Here is an 18,396-nt window from a genome sequence, read left to right on the forward strand (position 1 = left end):
GGTGCCATAAAAGCTACCACATGATAGAGCTCTTCCATTTGAGGCGGCTGTCTGCAGGACACGTTGGAAGAAGGTCCACCCTGGTTTCCTGTGGTTTCCAGAATTCTAGCCTTCCCTGGTCACCCAACCCGCCTGGGCAGCCCTTCTCCGCTCCCCTCACTTGCTCCCCTCCCCCCTCCAAGGTTCCAGCACTGGCTCTGGTCTCCCCTTGGTTCTCAGGATGCTTCTCTCTTATGCATCAACCTGCTCAAACGGCTTCAACTCTTCCCTCCGGCTCTTGGCATCATTTCCAGGAGTGTGTTCAGCTCCTGCAAACTCTCTGTGGATAGACTGATGGAACTGCCAACTCACCTCCTTTGCCACCCAAACCCACTGGTTCTCCCACGTTTATGGAATCCCTGCTCATCCAGTCACCTGGACCTGCGGTCTGAACCTTAGTCAACTGCTGGAAGAAATGCTCTTCTTACCGGGCGGAGGCTGGCTTTTCCTCCTTGAGGGGCCCATTTCTAGTTTGTGTCACCCCTTCTGTAGTGGACCCCAGAAGGTAGGAGATGTTGCCCTGATGGGAGGACCAGTTTCTGAACCTTCTGGAAGGGGACTCACTAGAAGGAGAGTCAGACTTCTCTAGAGAAACTCAGAATGGAGCAAACGCAGGCTTGTCCATGAAATAGAATATATACAAGCACGGGGAACTTGTGAAAACCCAGGCCAATCGGGAGAGTCATCAAGTTCTGCAGACTTTCCTTGGCATTTCTGGCCTTGGCCCGTTGCTTCGCAACAGCCCTTCGTCTGCTCTTGCCCTTGACGTGATGCGCCGGCGGAGTGCTGGCGGAGCATCGTACATGCTGGAGTTGAACCTGAACTCCGGCTGCTTTCTTCACTGCCTGTGTGACCACGGTGAGCAGTTCCTGCTCTCTGAACCTCGAGTTTTTCAATGCATCATCTTTAAAACGGATAATTCCTACCAGCTTCATGGGGTTGTCGTGAGAATCCAGTGTGGTAATTTATATAAGAGATACTGAAAATTGGAAAGTGCTGCAGAGATCAGGTATTATGAAGTATTAGGTGTTTATGAAGCCCTATTTCCTTCTTCCTAAATCCTATCCTCAGTATACCATCTGTGTGATCGTTTATTTATAATTTTTCTTCATCACTTTTAAAAAATCTATTTCTTAAAAAAACCTTTATCCCTAAAGTGTATAAAAATAGGAATTAAGCCACAGACATAGAAAACAAATTTATGGTTACCAAAGGGGAAGGGCGGGGGGGGAGGGATAAATTAGGAGTTTGGGATTAACAGATATATACTATCGTATATAAAAGAGATAAACAACAAGGACGTACTGTATAGCACTGAAAACTATATTCAATATCTTATAATAACCTATAACAGAAAAGAATCTGAAAGAGAATATATATCTACACACACGTGTGTGTGTGTGTATAACTGAATCACTTTGCTGTACACCTGAAACTAATACATTACAAATCAACTATGCTTCAATAAAAAGTTGTTTGTTTTGAAAGAATAGGAGGTAGCCATAAAAAATACAATAAATATGAAACAACAACTTTCAATTCTACCTAATACTCTTGCCATTTTAAAGCTCTGAACCTGAGGACCACTCTCCATCTGTTCAAAGTGACACTGGGCAAGTGATCCAGGTGTTAAAGGCATTTTAGCACCAGGTGCAGACTTCCTCCTGGATATAATCCAAAGGATGAAAGAACTGAAAAGGGAGACAAATTCTGACTACTGTGATTCAGCATTGTGAATGCATGTCTGGGTACCAACTCAATTCATCTGTGACCAACAGGTTCATGGCCCATAGTCCTGGAACCCTGTAAACATGTTCGGTATAGATGAGAAATGGTTTAGAGGGAGGACGGGGACCTGAACATTTAATTCATGTTCGTCACATTAGCTGTGTCACTGTGGCAATTTACCTCATCCCTCTGAACCTCAGTTTACTCATCCGTAAAATAGGACTTGCGTAAAGATTAAGAAGAAACTATGTAGCACGATGCCTGGCACGTAGCCTGTGCTTGATAAGTGCAGTTAATATGCCAAGCGCAAGGGCAAGGCTTCCGTTTTTGTCCCGCACACCAAGAGCAGAACTGGCTCAAGTTTCTGGTGGTTTGGTTCCGAGGAGTATGGAATGACTAATAAAAGTGAGGAGAAAATGTGGGGCCATTTTTCCACTCGCGGCGTAAAGAGGAGAATTAAAGTGATTAACTGGACCATTCAGATTTTCAAAAGATGGGAAGAAATAGCAGCTAGCAAAGCAATTTCGCCCAGCGGAGCTTTGAATATAGGCTTATCTACTCTTTCAAAAAAGCGCTCACGGTCAGCACAGTGTCAAAGGCTGGGCTGAAGCTGTAAAGTACCGAGAGGTGTTGATATTAAGCATTTTTAAAGAAGGGAATGCCGACTCTGAGCCTTCAGGATGAGAAGAAATATGATGGGTCCAGGGCCCTTCTCAGAATTTCTTGCACTTCAAAGAGCATGTGCTTGGCAGGAATCCTGCCACTTTCCTGAGTTTGTTAACGTGGCTGAGGGAAGGCAAAACTCTTAAAATCCACACAGATGGAACTTTTCCACTGGCTCTACTTTGGTATAAATATTCATTAAGGACTAGAAACTTAAAGTAGATATGGGCCTGAGCTATGAGTGGTTTGGACTAAATTTCAGCCAGTTTTCAGTCGTCCCTCTGGATCTTATCTCTCAGAAGGGCCAACCCTTCTGAGATGCGGCTGGCGTTGTTTGGAGGTCCCAGCCAACTTCCTCCCCAGATCAGAGAAATCACTGGAGGTTGGTCTCAAGAGACTTCCAGCCAGAAACAGGGGGCCTCAAGGTTCAGACGAAGGTTTCAGTTTGTTGTCTGAAGGAAGGGAACAAATGAAAGCTTGGCTCATCTGCCATCTTAAAGTCCATCCTTTTATAGATGAGTCTGAAGGAGGATAATAAAACTTGGGACCAGACTTCAAAAGTTCCGAGTCTGCTTTGGAACGGTGTTTTCCCCATCCCCCTCAAGAAGGTTTTAGATTAAGCAACGTGTATGGGGCTGTGGAAGAGGTTAATAGTCTCACCTAGTCTATTCCATGTCTGTCTGTGTCCTCCGACCCCATCTTCTCTCTCCCCCTTTCTATCCTCTCAGGATTCCTTGTCTCTGTCAGGAAGGAGAACCAACCTGCTCTCACTTCTTTTGATACCTTTCCTTCTCTCTCCTGTATCCTGATTCCATCCCATTTCCTTTTCTGTCCATAATATTACTGAGCCCTTACTGTATGCCAGCCTTTCCGAGGTGACACAAAGGAGAATTAAGGCATGATCCCTGCCCTCGAGGAGCTTACTAATGGAGGATGTAGGGACAAAAAAGATGTGACGGGACAGGAGTTAGGCGGGTGGGACAGTGATAACGTGTTCCAGGACCATTTGGGAAACTAAACGTCCATTCAGTAGGAGAGCAAAATCCATGCTGGGAGAGAGAACTTGTCTGCACTGCAGGCTTCATGGAGGAAGGAATGGATGGGACTTTGGCCCATGGAGAAGAAGTCCTTTTAGTATGCGAGTGAGGAAGAACAAGTGTTTTCAGGGAAAAATTGACAGATCAGCTTGGGTAAACAGAATGTTGTAGTGATGGATAAGGCTGAACAGGGCCCCATCACGCAGAAACTTTAATGCCAGACTAAAGTCACTGGAGAGATTCTAAAGTGTCCTAGTGGCAGCTCCCTGGAACAAAGCTGTCTGTTACAGTGGTACCTCCCCGGGGCTGAAGCAAGAACTCAGCCCTCAACCTCTTTGTGCCCACATCCTTCTGCTTGAATATGCAGCCCTTTCCAGTTATTTGTCAGATATTGTCTTGATTATTTTCTAACAGTGCTTCAAGGTAAAATTTACATGCAGTAAAAATTCAGAAATCCCACGTATTCACTTGAGTACTTTATATGTATATCCCCTGGGACCACCATCCAGATAAAGAACACTTCCTGTGCTCCAGAAAGTTCCCTCATGCCCCTTTCTGGTCAGTAACAACCTGTTCTTAGCCACTCTTCTGACTTCCGTCACTGTAGATGGGTTGTGCCTGTTTTTGAATCTCACACAAATGGAATTAGACAGTAGGTCGTCTTTTGAGTATGAGTTCTTCTGTCCAACTTATTTAAGATTCCCCATGTTGATGCATGTATTAGTAGTTTTTTAAATACTAAGTAGTTTTCTGTTGTGTAGATGTAAAATAATTTATTTATTCATTCTCCTGTTGATGAAAGTTTGAATTATTTCCGGAGTTTGGCTATTATGAATAAAACTTCTCCAACTACTCTTGTCCAAGCTTTCTGGTAGACATCCATGCTCCTTTGTCATGGATATAGACCCTGCTGGGTCACAGGGTAGGTGTATGTTCAATCTTATTAGAGGTTACCGAACAGTTTTCCAAAGTGGGTGTGTCATGTACATTCTCCCTGGCAATGTATGTGAGTTCAGCTGCTCCACGCCCTTATAACACTCGCTCTTAAACTTATTTTACTTATCTATCTTTGGCTGCGTTGGGTCTTTATTGCTGCGCACGGGTCTTCTCTAGTTGTGGCGAGCGGGGGCTACTCTTCATTGCGGTGCACGGGCTTCTCATTGTGGTGGCTTCTCTTGCTGCAGAGCACGGGCTCTAGGCGCGCAGGCTCAGTAGTCGTGGCGCACGGGCTTAATTGCTCGGTGGCATGTGGGATCTTCCTGGACCAGGGCTCGAACCCGTGTCCCCTGCACTGGCAGGCGGATTCTTAACCACTGCGCCAGCAGGGAAGTCCCTCAACACTTGCTCTTGTCACTGTTTAATTTCAATCATTCTCTAGGTGTATAATGCTATCTCATTGTGCCTTTAATTTGTATTTCTCTGATGAGTCATGAGGTTGAGCACCTTTTCCTACACTTATTAGCCATTTAGACATCTTTTTTTGTGACATGCCTGTTGAAGTCTTCACCTATTAAGAAAAATGGATTGCTTTTTCAAAACTATTGATTTATAGAGGTTATTTTTCTATTTTGGGTTACAATCCTTTGTCAGGTATATGTACTATGAATATTTTCTCTCTCTGGGTTGTCTTTCGATTCTTAGTGGTATCTTTTAATGAAATTGAGTTAATTTTGATGACCAGATTTCATATTTATTTACTAAGCATTCTCTCCAGATGCAAGAGTCATAAGGATATAAAACTTAGACTACTTTCTTACTGTTCTAGCGTTCCATAGAGTAATAAGCTATGACAACGTTGCAAATCATCTTTAAAAGCTTTTCAGAAAGATATTACCCTATTTACCAAGGTTTTCTTCTTTTCCTTCATAGCTGCCTCTGATTTCCTATTACCCACCCACCCCCCCGCCTTACTTTTGATCAATCAGGTACTGTGCATGTGGAACAGTGTTGATTTTTCATGAGTGTTTATGATATGGGTTTGGAGTTCTTCCCTTAGTGATTTAAAATTTCCTATTTCCTTTCACTTGACATGTCTTTCCACTTAAAAAAAAAAAAAAACCTCTCTTCCAAGGAACAGAATAGTTTGGTGGCACAGAAGTGGCCTTCCCTACTGGGTGAGGATGGAAGTACCTACCTGGAGGAGGTGACACACGTCCCAAAACTGATGCCAAAACAAAAAGTGGGGGCTGTCTGTGGGCCATGTCACTCCGTTAAAAGCATATTCTAGGCTTCCCAGCAGGTAGGAAGTAAGCCAGGAAATAGATGCTCTGACCTCAGTCTTGACCAATGTGTAGGACTTGGTCAGTGAACCAGAACGAGAATGTTAGAAAAACGTGGCCATTGCATCCTTGAACTAAGGAACTGAGAAAACAGAGAGAACCAATGGGGAGTGGTGGGAAGTTGCAGAGAGAGAGAGATTTTAGCTTAACATAAGAAAGAGCTGTCTAATAATTAAAGGGGTTCAAAAAACCAGATCTCTTGACGAAGTTTCAGTGCTTGCCAGTGGTTCTTACGGCATCTGGCGCTCTGGTTCATCTCCCATTTAAGGTTTTGGATAGGCTACTTGGACAAAATAGTTTTGTTTTTTTTTTGTTGTTTTTTGCGGTACACGGGCCCCTCACTGTTGTGGCCTCTCCTGTTGTGGAGCACAGGCTCAGGACGCGCAGGCTCAGTGGCCATGGCTCACGGGCCCAGCCGCTCCACGGCATGTGGGATCTTCCCGGACCGGGGCATGAACCCGCGTCCCCTGCATCGGCAGGCGGATTCTCAACCACTGTGCCACCAGGGAAGCCCAGACAAAATAGATTTTAAGTCTTTCTGAACCTGAGATGCTAAGACACCCTGAATTCTAATCCTAGCTCTTCTACTAATTACCTCTGTGACCTTGAGCACATGACCTAACCTGCTGGATCTCTCTCCTTCTTTGTTAACAAGGAAGTTGACCCAGGGAACCTGTAAGGCCCGTTCTACCTCTTAAAAATTAATTCTAATTGCTGAGATATACAGTATAACAATTATTCAAATAAGGATATGATGATTTCCTTTGTGATGGTCTCAGCCCTGGGCTGGGTCCAAGGAAAGGTACAGGGTGGTGACAAGAGCCGTTCTAATTAGTGTGAATCTTAGTGTAAGGTGTGTTTTCTCCACAGGCTGTTTGGGCCTGTTGGCTGTGAATGAGGACAGACTTGAGGAAACACAACTTTTCCATCAAACCTCACCTCTTTGTCAGATCCTTGCAAACACAGGGATGATCCCCAGAATTTCATTTTCCAGATAACTGGCAGGGAATCATCTGGGATTTTTATCCCTCCTCTGTTTAACGTACCACAAGCAACTGAAAAAAATCAACTGACAACACTCATCCCAGTGGCGTTTTGATATCCAAACCATATGGTTTTCATTTTGAGGCATCACCTGCTCAAAAACATGGCAAGAAGAGACCCACAGTCTCAGACCAAGTCAGAAATCTGAAGAACGGAGCAAAAGGAATTGTTTTGATGCAAGAGTCTGGATCTCGTTACTCAAGTCTCCGTATTTCGAAAGGCTGATTTACCTCCTCGCAGTTTATCAAGGAATCCTCTGTAGGATTTCTTTTCTTCTAATTACCATTTAAAGGACTTGAGAATTGGAAGGTGAATAAAACTTGGGGTGGACACACCATCCTACGGTCCTCTGAATTGTGTTTTCACATTCTGCTCACAAGGACCGCGTGCTGAATTTTGCAGAGTGTGCTGTGTGTGTGTGTGTGTGTGTCTGTCTGTGTCTCTATGTGTTCCTTTCTTTCCATATATGTTGCATACCCTCAGTTAACTTTTTTTTCCTTTGATCACAACACAAACCTACATCTTCCTGCAAAAATTCAAACTGACTGGGGGTAAGCTTGCTGGAACTCCTTTGCTGAGCTTAGGAGTCTCAAGCATGCCAGCTGGCAGGCTCTGCTATCCTATCACCCCCAAGGGTTTTGGTTGAGAGGCGAGAGGAACAAGTTCTCATACGAGAAAGTTACAAGACATGCCTGATGGATGGATGGATATGTAGGAATGTATTTCTCTGTAGTTCAAGATGGGTGATATTCCCCAAATTAGAAATCAGATCAGATGGAGAATATGCGTCTCAGACTTGGAACGCATAAAACTGGCCTGTGACCCGATCCCATTACTCATTCATCCTTGTCTTTCAACACGCAGCTCAGATGCCGCCTCCTCGGTAAGCTTTCCCTGACCTCCCCAGGTGAGGTTAAGTACTTCCTCTTCTGATCTCCCTCACTCCCTCGATTGTACCTCTGATCAAGGCCTTTGGCACTGCTTTGGTTCTCTGATGGCCAGACTGGCTGTTCTGTCTCTCAAACCATCAGCCTCTGGGATTTCTTTCCTTTTTACTTCTCCGCTTCCCAGCTCAGTCCCTGGCTTATAATAATTACATGGAATACGTGTTTGCGCAGAATAAATTCTTAAAGTCAGCCAAATCAGAGGTGGGTAATAAGTGTTATCAAAATAATGTTTTCATTCTCTTTACCATTTCACTCTTATTGGCTGTTTCAATAGTGATGATAATTCTTGTGTAACACACATTCATTAGTTGTCAAATACTGTGTTAAGAACTTAATAGATTATTGTTGTGATGACAATTTTTAGGCCCACTTTATAGATGAAGAAACTGAGGCTTAGAGGTAATGTGATTTATCCAAATAGGAAACACGTGGCAGAGCTGGGAGTTGAACCCAGTTTGTCCATTCTAAGGACCTCAGATCTCAATCCACTGTGATTGTGTGTGTACATGTGTGTTTATATATGCATACATGTGTATATTTGTGCACGCATGTGTGTAGAATACTGTTAAAGCTTTATGTCGACAGAAGTCTTAATCTATTTGAGCCCTTTTGACTGTCTGATATGGAAGTGTCCCTTCTCAGAACCATGTTTTAAATGCGCAAATTAAAATATGTAGGATTACAAAAGAAATGAATATTACTGAAATAATACCAATATATAAAAACAAATCTGTAATTTAGTAACATACGGGCCTCTGTTAAATTAATTAACAAGACCAGCCGTGGATTTAATTACTGTTATTTCAGAATAAGAACAAGCATGAGCGGTATGCCCGGCATTTCTCTTGGCTGTAATAGGATTATGAAAACATCAGATTTCCATCGGTATGAAGGGAATGGGGTCTATTTCCAGTTATCATTTTCTAACTTAAATGTCATACACAGAAACAAAACAAAAAAAGGCATAGGGGATGCTGAACTGCCAGGGCTTTTGTCTTCATTTATAATGGAAGGAAACGCTATATTTCAGTTAGAGGTTGGGTATACAAGGATGCAACAGTTTTCTTAATTTACGTCCCTCAATTCTATCCACGGATTCCCGGTTAAAAAGCTCTCCTCTATCTACTAACAAGATTAAAAACAAAATCTCCCTCCCAGACTTCCTCTAAAATAAGCCTCAAATGCTGACCCCTCCCCCCTTCAGAGCCAGCCCCCTTAACAAGGACACTGGTGGCCACAGGGCCAAAGCTGGGGTGGGGAGCACAGGTGTGCCTTGGCAGGTGGGTGGCTCTCTTCCAGGATGAGGGCAGGGCTGGGCTCCACGTTCCCTCCACCTCTTCCCGTCAGAGGATTAGCCAGGTCAGTCACCTTGGTGGGCAGCCTCGTGAATCAGTACGTGGAAATGCCTCTTAGTCATATAGCCCAAATAGACGCTACCTTCTTAAGGCAGGTTTCTTATGGGGCATTAGTCAGCTCAGAGCTCTCACCCCATGCTCCTGCCCTTTGGTGCCTCTGACACCAGCACCAGGAAGGAGAGAGCCTGGGGTGTTGAGCTGCCTGAGAACATGGGCTGAGCACAGACAACCGGTCTACCGCCAGTGGCGAGGGGGCTGACGGGGCCGCTGCTTACCAGTGGTACGTGAGAGCTGCCACTAGCCCCCTTGCCTCAGACTTCTCTTCACTCAATGCCCTGTTTAAAATGCAACAGCTGGGGGCAGAACTGTCATACTTATTTCACTGTTACACTGGAGAGATGACTGAGGTTGGGAGTGGCTCAGATGTGTGCAGTGCTGAAATCTGAGGGTAGACAGCAAAAGAGGAGGAAGAGGGGTGTGTGTGTGTGTGTGTGTGTGTGTGTGATGGGGGAGGTCAAGGAACACACAGAGTGAAAGAACACTGCCATTATTTGGTTCTTCTCTTACCGTCATGTAAAACACATTGCACTGGACTCAAGTTACCATGGCAGGAACCAAAATTTCTTATTCATTGCCCTGTACTGAGTGCTCAGCACATAATAGGTACTAAATAAATATCTGCTAAATGAAGAAATGGGTGACTGTTACCCTGTCTTACAAGCAAGACATCCGAGGCCTTGGCGAGGGTAAGTGCCTGGGTCAGATCACCCAGCTGGGGCCAACGAGTGGTCTCAGCAAAGGGGAGGGCTGCTTTTTGCAAATGTGGCAACCACACACCCAAGGCAGATTGTTGCCATTGTCATGATTTGTGCAGACGATGTGACCAGAGTCTATTTATGGCCAGGTCTAAGTTTAGCTACAAAGAGAAGGTCCTGCAGTCTGATACCTTAGAAGCCACCTGTGACGTCAGTAAGCTGAACTTGGTCTTCCACGTTCTAGCACTTAACTACCTATGGGATTTCTGCACTGGGCTGATGAGAGGGCATACCAATAACAGGAGGCAGGATTATTTTCAGAAGGTACTACGCATCCAGGCCCTTTACCTGCTTTATCTCATTAGACTCCTGCTTAAATATAGCGCTGTTATTAATTCTCTTTCTCAAATGAGGAACTAGAGGTCCAGAGAGGACAAGCAACTTGGTTGCAGACCTAGGAAATGTCAGAACTACGTGTCACATCTAGATCTCCATGCTTGCAAAGGCTGCATGTTTAGCCACTTCTCCAAATGGCCTCTGAACCATGTGGCCAAAGCTACGTTCACAGCCAAAATGTTCACCTGACCTTCTGAGCTTTGAAGGTATGAGGGTGACACGAAATCAGGGTGCCATGGCCATGGAAGTGACGGAAGAGAGAAGATACCCTTTTCTCCTTCATTCTTAAAAGATGCTGTGAGTCACTGCCTCTCTGCTGTGTCACATGTAAATTTTGGATGTGACATTTTCCCCCCATGTCCCATCTGCCACATGAAGGGGTTGACCAAGCAGATCACTAGATCTGTCTCAGCTCTTTTATATAATGATTCCTTCACATTTTCTCCAAAGATTAATTTTAAGGACCCCATGTTTTAAAATGGGAGGAGGAAAAAACAATCAGTCCATGCACATATCATGTGGATTTGAAACAGCCGCCATGGGCTGGACCGTGGCACTAACTTTGTCCTTCAGAAGAGTGACTTGCCAAATACAGCCTTTGGTTTCTTCTCCCTGGGCAATCTTATTTCCTTTTAAAGCATGTCCTGGTGGGGGCTTGGGCTGTTTTGCTTGGTCCTGATTCCCGTGTTATTGGGTAGACCGTGAGTCAGGCTGACCAGGCACGTAGAGATACACATTCCAGAGGCCAAGCTTATCCCCAGGATAGAATTTCCTGGAAGCTCTGGAACTTGGATCTCTAGGATTTTTTTTTGTCAAGTATCATTGCTTCTTCAGTAATTTCTGGATAATATTGTATGATTCTTTAGATTGTCTCTCTACCAGCTTTCTCTCTAGACAGTTCTGTCAGACTTCTAGAAACCCAGGAAGGGAGAAATCTAGAAAGTCCTTCTTCTCTATCTGGGAAGTAGCTTTGACTTGGCGTGGGTGATGGTATATACCTGGCCGTGGCCGAGAACTAGCAGAGAGGCACAGATGCCTGCTAACCTTTGGCAAATGCTGGGCCATTCCTGAATCGCACTATCAGTGTGTAAGAAGACCTTGATCTGTGTGTGAAGCCTGTAGTAATAATCCTAGTCCTTCACCAGATTTCTGCTTCTGATGAAAGCCTCTGGTTTCCTCCTGTAGGGGAAAGAGCTTCAGTTTTGGAATCAGAGAAGACCGGGTATGAGTTCTTAACTTGTCATCATACGATCTTAGGCAAGTCATTTAAACCCTTAGCGTTCATTTACTCATGTGTAAAAAGGATATTAATAGTTTTGCACAGTAGTCCTAAAGGCGAAGAGAGATAGGATGTGAGAAGACATCAAGCATCCTGAGTGTACTCAAAAGACATCTTTCCTTCCTTTCTTGTGCCCTTCCCCAAACTTGTCCATCCTAACAGAGAACAGATGAGTCTTCCTGCAGATCCTTAGGGGACAAGAGCCCAAATAGATGATGAAAGTAAGACCAGCACATCCTTTCTGAGAAAACATGTAAACACGTCTCATATAAAAGAGCAGACAGTGAGCAACTGGATTTCCACATCAAATATTTAGGCTTGATACGAAATACAAGTTCCTGCTACTAAGAGAGTCTTGGCCCACATAGAAGACCTGACTTCTTGTTTTACTCTTTCTAGAAAAGCTATCTAGACAGCATTTCTGGAGCATCTGCAGATCTGTGCCATGGATATGTGCTCAGCTCCCAGAATGGGTTCAGGATAGCCCCAATGTTGCGTTAAGGAAACGGTTCGATCTTGAGGGTCTCCTGTACAAGTAGCTGGTGGCCCTGCATCTGGTGGGGTCACGGCAGCTGCCAGCCAAATCCTCTTCCTATTAGCAAATGAAAGGGAAGAGGGGGATACTTCCAAACAAAGCCACTTAGAGAGCAGCAGCTGTCTCTTCTTTCTGGAGGTCCCGAAAAGCTGCTCCCCAATTCTGCTTTCAGTGGAACTGAGTTTTAGTCCTGTTTTCCCATAATCATGTGTTATTTGGGAGACAGTGTGGTATCCAGGAGAGGTCAGCGGACTGCAGGGGGAACGAAGTCCGGTTCTCATTCAAGGTCGGCCACTTCCTAGGGAAAGTGACCTACCCAAAGTCTCCGGTAAGTGCTTGTGGTTACTGTAATGACTCGACCCCCGCCCCAGCCAGAAAACTTTTCTTATGATACATATTTAAATGGTGTCGGATAAACACTGGGGAGATCAGAACTCCCAGGGTCTGTGCTTATCAGGACAGATTTCCACTTTATTATACAGACACTATTTTGAATGTGCAAGTTGGAAGGAAGATTCTCCTTGCCACAGTCAAATGGAATACCTCTTGTGGAGCCCAGTTGACCCTAGTGGGGGGGTTACAGGAGGAACTATTCCCTGGCTTCTCTGCTCCTGACTTACCCTCACCGGAAGTAGCAGGAGCAGGGGTGGGAAAGGAAGATGCACATGTGAGTCTGTGCACCTGTCCCTCCTTCCTGGTCCCCAGGCCTTTGCTGAATGTAGCCCATTCTTCTTCTCCCTCGTCACCTTTAGTCAGTTAACATGGAGAGAAGATCAAACTACGGGAAGATCCGTCAGGGATACCACGGGATCCAGAGGGGAATACCAAAGTCATTTTTCCCCTGTCCTGCCTGTAGAACTGTTGGTAAGCCCTGGGCCGGGAGAAGGCCTTGGAGCTGAGATGGCTTAGAATAAAGCCGAGAGATGATCTGCGAGGTACCTTTCCCTGCCTTCCACCACCTCAGGGGGTGGATGCATTGGTGCAAGTCAACTGTCAACTGCAACCCCGTATATTCGGACATGTCTGCACAACAAGACAAGCATCTGCAACTTACAAGCAGTGGCTTCAGCATCTGTTTGGGGAGATCTTTAAGAAGGACTTGGATAATTTCTTTCTCTTTCTTTCTTTCTTTCCTTTCTTTCCTTCCTTCCTTCTTTCTTTCCTTCTTTCTTTCTTTCTCTCTCTTTCTTTCTCTCTCTCATTCTTTCTCTCTCTCTCTTTCTTTCTTTCTCTCTCTCTCTTTCTTTCTCTCTCTCATTCTTTCTCTCTCTCTCTCTCTCTCTTTCTTTCTTTCTCTTTCTTTTTTTTTTTTAATATGGCTCTCTTTGGGCCAAGTTGTTTATACACCTATGGGCATGTATCCAATGGCTTGGCTATTAAAGTCTTTAGTGACAGCTTAATATATTTCTAAGATGGAGGAAGCCAAGGACAATTCTCGAGGAGCCGTGTTGATGTTGGATTGGCTGGCCCAGGCAGTGTGCCAGCAGTTTTGCACGCGGCAGGAACTGGAGGTGAAAGCAGGAAGGGCTGAATTATGGAGGGGAGGGCAGAGCTGGAGGACAGGAAAGCCAGGAGGGACATGATGTGGAGAAGCGTGGAGGGGGACGCCCAGCTGAACCTGGCAATGCACTAGGACGAACCATTCTTTCATGCTCCTCTGACATGGTGCTGAGGGGTGAGAAATAGAACCCTGCGGAGCCGGTCCACTGGCACACTCACAGTCAGCAGTGAACGTGCTCTCTGATCTTTTTGTTCTAGTCCTTTCCAAACTCCTGCAAATGGCTCTTTGGCAGCCAAGGGGCCTGTATTCTTACAGAGCCCAATGGGCCCTGGCCCACCTTCTTAGCAATCTCAGAGAAGGGGCTTGACCTGTATGGGTCTCAGTTTCCTAATCTATAAAGTGAAAAGAGCTCTGTGTCTGCTTCCAGGCCTACCATTCCAGCACTCTAGAGTGAAATGCTCAGTGACTGATGACCTCTGTTGTGTAAGCAGATTTTGTATCTGTTGGGCTAGAATGAAGACAAGGTCATTGGTCATTGCTGTAGGTTATCAAGGCTGAGCAGCTGGCTTTCGCTCAGCCGAATGAAAATTAGTGACTCGTCAGATGGGCCAGTCAGCTGAAGAAAAAAGAGCAGGTTCTTCATTCCCCAAAAGAGTCCTTTCAGCAATCACACACCCACTGAAATACACAACCACCACTGACAATAACAATGGCTACATCTATTTGCGCTCATGTGCTGAGCCCTTTGTACGCATCAGCTCATTTCACGATCACGGGCCCCTTGGGAGGGAGATGCTTTTAGTGTCTCCCAATTTTCAGATGAGGACCCAGACTCAGAAGCTTACCCAAGAGCACACAGCTAGTAAGTGGTGGAGCTGGGATTTGAACCCAGATCTGGTTACAAGAATACTAACCGCTTAATAAACAAGAGAAGAACACATCCACAGTGGTGGTTGATTCCACCAAGAGAAATGGCATTTGGCCTTCCAGGCTTTTTGTTACCAGGGCATGGTGGCTAGTTCCTGATTCTCAGGGAAACTCTCCATGCTAGGAAACCTCTTTCCCAGTTGAAAAACAAATCATGACTCAAGAGCTGCCAACGGGAGCATTCGACTCAGCACAGATGAGAGGAAGTAGGGAACTATTTCTACGCCCTGCCACGAACTATGGATGTGACCCACAGCCAGTCCCCCTGTCTGCCCGGAATTGGATAGATGGTCTCAAAGCCTACTCCAGGTTTGGGATTTTATGTTCTCTCTCTTGAAGACTTTTTTTCTGACTTTCCAGCTGCTAGGGATTCCCTGCAGCGCCCATCCCTTTGGGGGCAGGGCAGTGGAGTCAGCTTGTAGCCCATTTGAAATCATTTCTCATTTTGTAAACAGGTCCCTTGAAGCTCTAAGGGGCTATGAAATTGTTTCAGAATGCCTAAGTGTGATTATGCCTCCTGAAGCCAAATGTTAGAAAACCCCCCACTGTTGCAGATTTTGAAAGTAAATTATGCAATAAAAGTTGTGCAGCGTGCTGTTGACGTGACCCAGTGTTTAATCACCGCTGTACAGCTCAGGAAGCACAAGCTTGTACAAAAGCAAGTGGCGCTTTCCCCCCCTTCCCTTCCCTTTTCTTGACTTTCTGAGTTGATGCCATGGGTTAATCAACCAAGTGGTCATCCTCCTCTGTCACAGTCCCAAAGGGTAAAAAATACCCACCCTTTCATCTCTGCCCACCACATTCTTCCGCTAAGCCTGTAATTGGATCTAAATGGAAAATAAACGCTTTGCAGGCCAGGGAAGTTGGCACTAGAGGGTGACAGGTCGGAGGCTGTGTTCCACCTCTAATCCGGATAATCACACGCTCCCATGCAAAGGAAAGTAAAAGCAAGCCTTCCTCCGAGCGGTGGCCAGGGCTGGTGCTGAGGAGGGGTGTTCCATGCATCCTGTTTCCCTTCACCCACTAACCGCCCACTAGCTTGTAGTAGAAGCACCCCGACCCATCTGATTTTCCAGTGGACAGTGAGACGCTGCCCCTTTAGCTCTGAACTCTTTTACCTTGGCTGAATTTGGGGAGGCAGTTCAGACACACAAATATCCCGGTTGCCGCCACAAGTTAGAAAACAGTAACGCACGAATTGTACTGTCCGAGAACACCATGGTCTTAGCCCGTTCACTTGTAGTTGATTGAGTCCTGCTGTGCGTGGCGTGCTGCATCAGGACAGAGATGAGCGAGAAAGGTTTGCCCTCCAGGAGTTTAGAAAGGTGGGCAGAGAAGTGAGAGCAGTGTGTGCCTGGCTCACTGGTGGTAGAAATTACCGGGTATCTTACCAAGGTCTAACATGCGGTGAGAATTCCAAAGGAGGAGAGGTGACTGCATTCTGCACATAGTCTGGCAAATGCAATGGGGGCAGGTACATTCCAGAGAGATGCCCCGATGAAGTGTGCCCTGGTGTACACATTCACAAGGGTCTGATGCACTCTCTGTATGCGAGTCTGGGGCAGGCCAGCCATGCAGTGGCGTAGCTGTAAATCAGATGCGTGAATCCTGCACCTCTAAGTGGCTGGCTTGCATCTTGATTCTGACATAGGTTTTTTTTTTTCCCCCTTCTCATTCTACTCCTGCACGCCCCCCCCCCCCAAGCCTCTGGTAATGGCAAATGTCTAAAGAGGAATTTGCCCTGTAAGACCAAGTTCTCTTTGGGAGATGACCCTACAGGGGACCATCGCTGTTACTGCTTCTGTGAGGGAGGTGGGACCTGTCATCCCCCCATGGGAAACAAGGGAACTGAGGCTCAGAAAAGGGACTCGGTCATTGTGATGCAGCTAAAAGGTGGCAGGGCTGGGGTTTCGATGCCAAAGGTTTTCCTTAGGCTCTGCTGCCTGCTGGGAGCAACTCTCTGTGACGCTGGGCCTCAGTTTCTCCACTGGTCTAGGCTGTCTCTCGGCTTCCTGCCAGCTCACAGGTCCTCTAAGCCTCCGGCCTGTGCCCCCTCCCAACTGCCTGCAGGTACCTAACTGGCGGTGGTTGGAGCTAGGGCACAGCTGCAGGCCCCTCAGGCAGTAATTCACCCGTGACCTTCTGGGCTCCCGGCCAGCCCTTCTTGAAAGGGAAACGTGCAGACCCTGGGGACAGAAATTAGTTCCCGTGTGCTGGAATTGCTGCCACTGCCAATATCGCCAACTAAAGAAACTGGTTTCTCTGTGTGTGTGTGTGTGGGTGTGGGTGTGGGTGTGGGTGTGTGGGGGTGTGTGTCTGAAAAACACAAAACGCTAGGATGACAGCAAAAAGGGAGATTCCTTGTGAGTAAATATAACCCCCTCCCCAAACCTTCACCTCAATCACAGGAGGGGGAAGGTAGGGTCTTCCCCACCCCCTACAGACCAGAGAATTACCATTTCAGAAAAAGTTTTACCTTATTTAAATTTTAATTAGCATCATCAGAGAACTAAGATCCTTGGCAAAAACTTTACACGACGGCCTTTAAGAGTAAAATTTGGGGGGTGTGCCTGTTAGCTCAAACATGTATTCCCAGCTTTTCTATTTTCTGTTAAGTCTCGGAATTTAATGAATTTCCTTCTCCTTACTTCTAGGTAAGCCGCCTCAAACACAGAGGAGAGGGAAACGGGGAAAGAAAGAATCTGGGTAAGTACAGACAGATCGCAGCTCACCTTCTGAACTCCTGGGTTGAGGTCCATGGCCACCTTTGCCATCCTCTTCTGGGGTGGACAAACAGCGCCTGGCTTCTCAGGCAGAGGCGCGAGGGCGCGCAGCGGGGACAGTGGTGGCTGAATGGCCAGGATCTCTGGCCCAGGGCGAGCTCTGCTCGCAGCCCGGCGCGGCGGGGCCCTTTAATTGGAGAGCGGGACTCCCTCTAAAACCTCGCCAGCCAATCGGCGCGGGCGCTCGCGCTTGGCCAGCCAATCCCAGCGTGCGGCTCCCCCCTCCCTTCGGTTGGTCTGGGTCCGGCCGGGAGGCTGCAGCTGAGTGAGCGCTGCCCTTACGTCAGTGCGGCCGCGGCCCCTGCCTGCCCGGGCGGCGCACATCTGTCCCTGAGCGGCAGGAATCCGTCCCCACGCCCTTCTCCTTTAAAGGACAATGGGCAGAGGGTGGGGCGGGCCGCAGGCCCCGCGATCCATTCAGGTCAAAAGGGAGAGTGATCAAACAGGAAGGCTCGGGTATTTTTAGTGAGCTGGGTCCAAAAATAAATGCTGAGCTGTGTTCCCCTGCCCACCCTTTCTGCCTTGTGGTAGAGGGGTGGGCAGGTGGCGTGCAGCAGCTTTGACTAAGCTGGCTAGCTTTTCCCAAACCTGGGCAAGTTTTCCAATCATCGGAGAGGAGGTGAGATTGCAGTGAGTTGTGATTTGCGTTTTAAACTTAATGTTTGTAAAGTATTATTCTGCCTTTTATAACTTGCTTTCGTGTCAGTCCTCCCCGTTCAGGGAGGAAGAGAACACTGTCCTGATTTTATAAGTGGCAGCGTGTACATCTTCACTCCTGTAGTCATATTTTCTCATTGTTACCTAATAATCATCTCAGGTATTGCTATTGCTACCATGATAATGATGATGATTGTCACTCCCATTTAACAGAGGAGGGAATAGGATCAGAGAGGGTCACTGGGACAAAGGCGAACTCTTCAGCAAGGCTTTAACCTGAGAGAGGGAGCCTGAGAGCTCATCTGGGGAGAAGGAACACAGGATAACAAGCCATAAACTAGGAAATTCCTATTTTTTTAGATTAATTGAGTCATGCAGGTCTGGACGAGCAAGATTCCATCTGTGGATTTCTCACATCCTTGGGAGGAAGTCTCTTGCAACATCTAACATCACAAGTCCTAGAAGACAAAA

The 18,396-nt window shown here is 46.4% G+C and overlaps 1 protein-coding gene across 1 annotated transcript in view; it reads right to left on the bottom strand.

Moving 5' to 3' along the window:
• LMCD1 (LIM and cysteine rich domains 1) overlaps positions 1–17,339 on the bottom strand; it is a 57,356-nt gene extending 40,017 nt beyond the window's left edge. The window contains exon 1 of the mRNA XM_082848619.1: positions 17,218–17,339. Coding sequence (XP_082704745.1) covers positions 17,218–17,259 — 42 coding nt within the window. The 5' untranslated portion in view covers positions 17,260–17,339. The remainder of the gene's footprint in view (positions 1–17,217) is intronic.
• Positions 17,340–18,396: the final 1,057 nt, after the last annotated feature.

Source organism: Leucopleurus acutus (assembly GCF_964270905.1).
Source record: "Leucopleurus acutus genome assembly, chromosome: 10".
Lineage (NCBI taxonomy): Eukaryota > Metazoa > Chordata > Mammalia > Artiodactyla > Delphinidae > Leucopleurus > Leucopleurus acutus.